Source organism: Octodon degus, unplaced genomic scaffold (assembly GCF_000260255.1).
Source record: "Octodon degus isolate 3935 unplaced genomic scaffold, OctDeg1.0 scaffold00024, whole genome shotgun sequence".
NCBI classification, from domain to species: domain Eukaryota; kingdom Metazoa; phylum Chordata; class Mammalia; order Rodentia; family Octodontidae; genus Octodon; species Octodon degus.
In genome coordinates this window covers 10,095,373-10,101,372 of record NW_004524600.1, presented here as the reverse complement: position 1 = coordinate 10,101,372, position 6,000 = coordinate 10,095,373, and the positions used below count along the sequence as shown (strand labels likewise).

At 45.3% G+C, this 6,000-nt stretch overlaps 1 protein-coding gene across 4 annotated transcripts in view; it reads left to right on the top strand.

Annotated features, from left to right (window-relative positions):
• Positions 1-6,000, top strand: part of Map7 (microtubule associated protein 7) — a 181,811-nt gene that overhangs the window by 126,907 nt on the left and 48,904 nt on the right. For all 4 annotated transcript variants that reach the window (XM_023712236.1, XM_023712235.1, XM_023712234.1 and 1 more), the window contains exon 3: positions 1,533-1,610. In XM_023712236.1, the coding sequence (XP_023568004.1) occupies positions 1,533-1,610 (78 nt within the window). The remainder of the gene's footprint in view (positions 1-1,532; positions 1,611-6,000) is intronic.

Here is a 6,000-nt window from a genome sequence, read left to right as displayed (position 1 = left end):
TCTGTCTCTGTCTCTGTCTCTCTCTGTGTCTGTCTCTCTCTCTCTCTCTCTCTCTCTCTCTCTCTCTCTCTCACACACACACACACACACACACACATCAAGGATCGAACTCAGGACCTTGTGCTTCCCAGGCAGGCACTTATGCCACTGAGCTATATCCCAGGCCCTCTCTTTCTTTCTAATAACACTTTTTTTTGTGGGGTGGGTAAGATAGGGTCTCACTCTGTAGCCCATGCTGGCTTTGAACTCATGGTCTTCCTCCTGTGTCAGCATCCCAAGTGCTGGGATCACAGGCATTCACCACCACATTCCTCAACACATTAGGTCCTTGTGACCCTCTGGGCCCTTGCTCACACTCTCTCTGGAACATCTATACAGCCCACTTCCTCACATCCATCGAGCCTTTCCACATAAACGTGACATCACATCAGTGCCTTCCTTGGGCCCCATCTCAAAATCATCCTCCCAACACAACATAATCCCCTCGCGTTTAACTCAGCTTCACACTCTTAAGTGTACCTCTGTTGTCTTTATTCTATGCATTTTATTTGCCCTATTTACTACATTTTTCCTGAGGAGAGCAGTTAACCCCCTTTAGGGCTCAGGTCCCTTTGCTGACTGCTGTCTTTTAGCATACGGAGCCATGCCTGGCTCTCACTCAGCGCGCTGAGAGTAGACTCCTGCAACTTAGGTGTTAAACAGTCTACTCCTAACTCACTATCATTCTAATGGTGTGAGACGAGTTCTATTTTTTACTTCATTTTACAGGTAATAAATAAAACGCACATCATAGCTTGAGGTTTAGAAAGGTAGTTAAAACAAGAGAGTTGGCACACACTTGTAATCCCAGCCTTCAGGAGACCGAGGCAAGAGGGTTGCTTTGAGTTGTAGGCCAGCCAGCCTGGGCTACGTAAGTTCAAGGCCAGCCTGCAGTACACAGTGAGAGATTCTTAAAGTTAAAAATAAAAACTGAGAAAGATGCTCCAGGAACTTGGCCACATTTGTATAGCAGGCGAGTTGACCGCACAGAAGTGGAGATCCTGTTGCCCGACTCATCACCTCCGAGTGGTGACATCTACTGAATAGAAGTTCCATTAGCTAGAACCCTCTCTATTGTTAAGGAACAGGCTATTTAAAGTATAAAAATAATAGAACTCTGACAGCTTAGGAACCCCAAACATTGCTTATTACATTGCTTAGTGAAAATAGCAAAAAGGCTACAGGTAAGTTATGATTGTACGTAATGTTTTTCTTCTAATTTTCTTTTCCAGTGGTAGAAACCACATACAAGGCCTCACACATGCTTAGCAAATGCTGCATCCCTCAGCCACATCCTCAGCCACTACATAATGTTTTTAAACAGATTTAAAAAAAAAAATGCTTAGGAATGCTCAGAAAGTGTACTCGATAATATGTCACTGTGACTATAGACACATATACTAGCTGCTGCGACACATAGAGGGACATGAGGATATTTGTCATTGTGCGTATTTTAATCTGCTCTTCCTCTCATATCTTTTATGTCATTTTAGACCCTCCACCTGTGCTACGGGTTGATGACCGGCAGCGGCTGGCCCGGGAGCGACGCGAGGAACGGGAAAAGCAGCTAGGTACCGCAGGCCCCACACCCCGACCGTGTCCCGTGGGACACTCTATTGGAAATGCTACCTCTTTCTCCCATAAGATGAGGGATACTTAATATGAACAAGTGGAATTTTTTCACCTCCTGTGTACAGGGCCCGTCATGCCCCAGAGTTTAGTGTGATACCAGCGTACGGCTAGTTTTAAGTAACGGTCAACTGCAGCCCCAGGGTTGGGGTCGTTCTTACATCTTAATCCCCCATAGTACAGTTCATGTGGTGCTGGAGGGTCTATATGAACAGAGTGATGGTGGAGCCTACGTCATGCTGAGAAACATCTCACGGTTCCTTCCTATGCAAATAGTCATGAGGCCGCACTGCCAAGGTGCCTCCTGGCTTCCATGTTAAAATAATACTGCTATTGAATGTCTAGATAGATGATACCCATGTTTTGCCAGGAAAACATGAGGCCTGGTGCTGAGGTGTCTGACTTTTCTCTGATTACAGAGGCCCTAGTGGAGGTTAGCAGCCCCGGGCTTCGCTAGTAGCCACCTGGCCAGCAGGGTCACAAGATTGGCTTACGAGGAAACAGACCAGAGGCCCAGGAGAGGCACTGTTTGCTAGAACACTGGCAAGGAGGCTAGTGCCAGCTGTTCCTCTGTGTACTGTCCATTTATGCAAAGTGAATGAGACAGGACACACTCTTCATATACCTTGAAAAGATAAAACCCTTGATCATCGTGGACTGGCAGGTCTGGGGTACGCAGGCATTTGAAAACTAAGACTGGCTTGGGTTGCTGGAATCTTTCCAGCAAATGACCTAGGACTCTCTAAAGTTCTGCAGTCTGTATGAGTTCACATTTTCCTGGAGGGACCGAGCCCCTGTGTTTTATCTCTTTTATTTATTATTGACACTCAAAAACCTAAATGTGTGGAATTTAGGGGCAGCAGCTTTTCAGGTGTGTTGGCATGGCTGACACCCTCTCCACATGGGCCTGTTCCTCTCCCTGGCCATCATGGCCGTAATGGTGTCAGGGTTCTTGCAGACACTGAGTTCAATACCATCCTGGAAATGAACAGGCACTACTGTTCTTGTTTTCTTTCTCTGAACCTCCTGTTTGCTAGCAGGCCTCATGTCCCCTTGTTGGACAGGCCTCCTGCAGCCAGGCCAGCTCCCGAGAGCAGCTAGCCGGGGCCCTCAGGGCTGCTGTGCATGGGCCTGCCTGCTCCTCCCTAGTGAGTACTGTAGCAAGTTGGACATTATGCCCATAGGCAGAGAAAGCAGAGCTGTGGAAGTCAGAAGACTCCAGAGGAGCAAAAATGACAACATAGTTACTGTTCTAGGATGGATGTTATTTGTACAGATCCCTCTGAGGACTAGCATGCTTGTCCTCTCCTTCACCCCTCATGCCGGTTGGATCAGGTGTGGTACTGGTAGAGGTCTCTGTGGAGGCACAGCCTGGGTGCGTGGCCTCAGATTCGTGTCTGCTCGAACAGCGAGTCCTCCGTAGCATCGGACACCTACGGTTAAGTCTCGCTGTGCATTCTCCTTTGCATATTTAACGCAGATCTTTTCACTTGGAATTCTTTATCTTTCAAAGTCAAGCATTAATGGGGTGTGTGTGTGTGTGTGTGTGTGTGTGTGTGTAAAGCAAGAATATGCTGATGAAGTTTGACAGAGTCATCTGGAGGGACAGACATGTGGGGAGTACTGGAGTATAGGTCAGGGATGCAAGGACGGGTGACAAAAGGGATGTGCTAAGAGAGCTAGCTTACCATTCCGTTCATTAAATGGGTCACATCAACTTTCAGATGATTGTATTGTCCCTCTATCATCGATCTGATTTTTTTGGAACCAGTTAAATAATATACATAATTCTTTCCTTCATTCCTGCCCCTGTGGTGTTAAATAGCATAGCTTTTCTTAATTCTGACCTCTTTTGGGTTATTGGGATCATAATTTTATTGAAAGGTATCAGTTCTGATTTTTTTCTTGGCATTCACTTCTTTTTATAGTTCAGAGCAGTGCCTTTTTGCATATTTTTCCCCACTGAAGCCATCACAGTCGGAACTCAGGCTCCCTTCAGTCTTCATAAACACGTGGATAAACGTGGGCCAAACACACGGCCTGAGCAAGTGTAGCAGTGTCGTGGGGAATCCGCCAGCACTTCGAGCTGCGCCACAGAGCGCATGAAGGTCATTTCTAAAGAAGTCTCAGTGCTTCACAAAGCAGCCCTGGCTGACTCCTCGGGAACCGAGCTTTGCAGAAGTTGGGACACTGGGGTTTTTATGTGTTTGTAAAGGTGACCATAGGACACATAATCTTGGAGTGTGCTTAGCTTGAAAACAAAAACTGCTTGGCAATGCCAGCTGTTACTGAGCTTTCAAACTTCTCAAGTTAAAAAAAAATAAAAAAAATAAAAAAAAAAGGAAAGTGTCCCATAAATTCTGAAAAGCGTTTAATGGACAAAGAGACTGATTATTTACCATTTGTTGTAGCTTGAAACTGACACTGAAGTCATTAATGCTGTTTTTGTTTGTTTTAGTTCAAGTATTTTAAAAGCCAGGCATTTGGAGGGAGAGTGGCTCTGCTTGCCTGGTGATGGCAGAGCGTTGTTTGTGCTATTTTGCAAGCAGGAGGATCTCTTAGTACAGTAATTCTCTGGGTTAAATCTGTGAGTCATGTGTAATGCTTTTATGGCAGGATCATGTCACATGGGCTGCTCTTTCTAGCTACCTCATCCTTCGATTTTCAGATAAAACAGAAATAATTCCTCACGTATGAGACTGTTCTGTCAGTGGGTTAAGGATGTGCTCTCCGGAAGCTAGTTTTTCTGTCATGAGCGCCTTCTAAATGGTCTCCTCAACCCCTCTGTTCCGTCAGATTCTAGTCAGGCCAGTCCTTCAGACTTCTTTCTCTCTCTTGACTCTTACATCTCTTTAAGTTTCTCTCTTCTGAGAAAGTAGCTCAGATGGTGACTAAACTTGCGTGTCTACTTCATGGCCTAAACCACCACACGGCTCTCCCAGGAAGGGGCACCGCCTCCCAGAGGGTGCTTCGTCCCGTTCCCAGCGAGTCTGCTCTCAGCGCAGCCTAGTTGGAAGATGGCCCAGGAAGATGATAGCAACCTTATAGAGCTCTCCATGATACCAGCAGCCCGCCACAGCACACATGCCAGGGGTTCACCACCACTGGCCTAGGACATCACACTGCTGCTCCAGGCCTCCTTCCCCCAGTCCTCCACCTCAGAGAAGAGACCAGAATGGGGCAGGGGGTGTTACATGCTCTTCCCCTGCACTCCAGCGACACTGGCCTTCTGCTGTTTCTTTCCCACACCGGGCACATTCCTCACACTCGGTCTTGCTGTTCACTCCCCCTGGAACATTTGTCCAGGCAGATCCCTACCACTCATTCCCTCTCTTCCTTCCAGTTTCATTTAAATGCTGGCTTCTCGGGAAAGCCTTCCCTGATCACCTTACTCAAAGCTATAGCTCCTTCAAGGCATCCCTGTCCGTTTCTCCCTAGCACTGTTGATATCTAAGTATGGACATATTTCACTCGCTTGTTATGCCCCACTAGCGTGCGTACTCTACAAAGGAGAGGATCTGTGTCTTTTTCATTTTGCAGCTGAGGAGCTTCACACCATCCACATCCAATCATTGTTGAGCATCGATTACTGTTGAGTCACTCAACTATATTAAATTCTTATTCTTGCCATTTTCACAGATGAGCAACAAAACAGAGATAAACTGTAGGATCATTGTACCTTAAGTCTTCCTACTGTTGTAATACCCTATAAACTAATGTTACTATGATACTTTGACAAGAAGGCTCAAGAGAATTCTGAAAAATGCAGCAGACAAATAGTCCTCTGCATTTGGAGGAATACAGAGATTTGGTTTGTTTTTTTTAATGATATGGAGTAAGTTTAAACATTGATTATGTTTAAATTTTAAGTGCCCTGGCATATTTAGAACACCCAATAAATATTTAGTTACTTAGTCTGTTTCTGAGACCAAAATCTTTGCTTCTTTGCAGTGCCGAGGATCCAACTCAAATCCTTGGGCATGTTCAGCTAGCGGTCTTACTACAGAGCCACACTCTTAGAGCTCTGAGACCAAAGTCTTTACGTGACTAAACCTGTATGCCAAACTAGAGCTTTTGGGGTTTTTCTGGGCTGTGTAACATCATGAAAGATAATCACAAAAATATATGATGGACTGATTAGCTCTTTGAGCTTATGAATCTTTAATTCACTTATATTGGCTTTTATAATTAAGTTCAAAGCTGTACAAGAGATCTATTGTAATATTGTATATTGGAAAGAATAAGGGCTAGGGAGATGGCTCAGTAGAATAAGTGCTTCCCTGAAAGAAGAAGATGATGTAACAAGTATTTTAACTTTTGGGAAAACTTCAA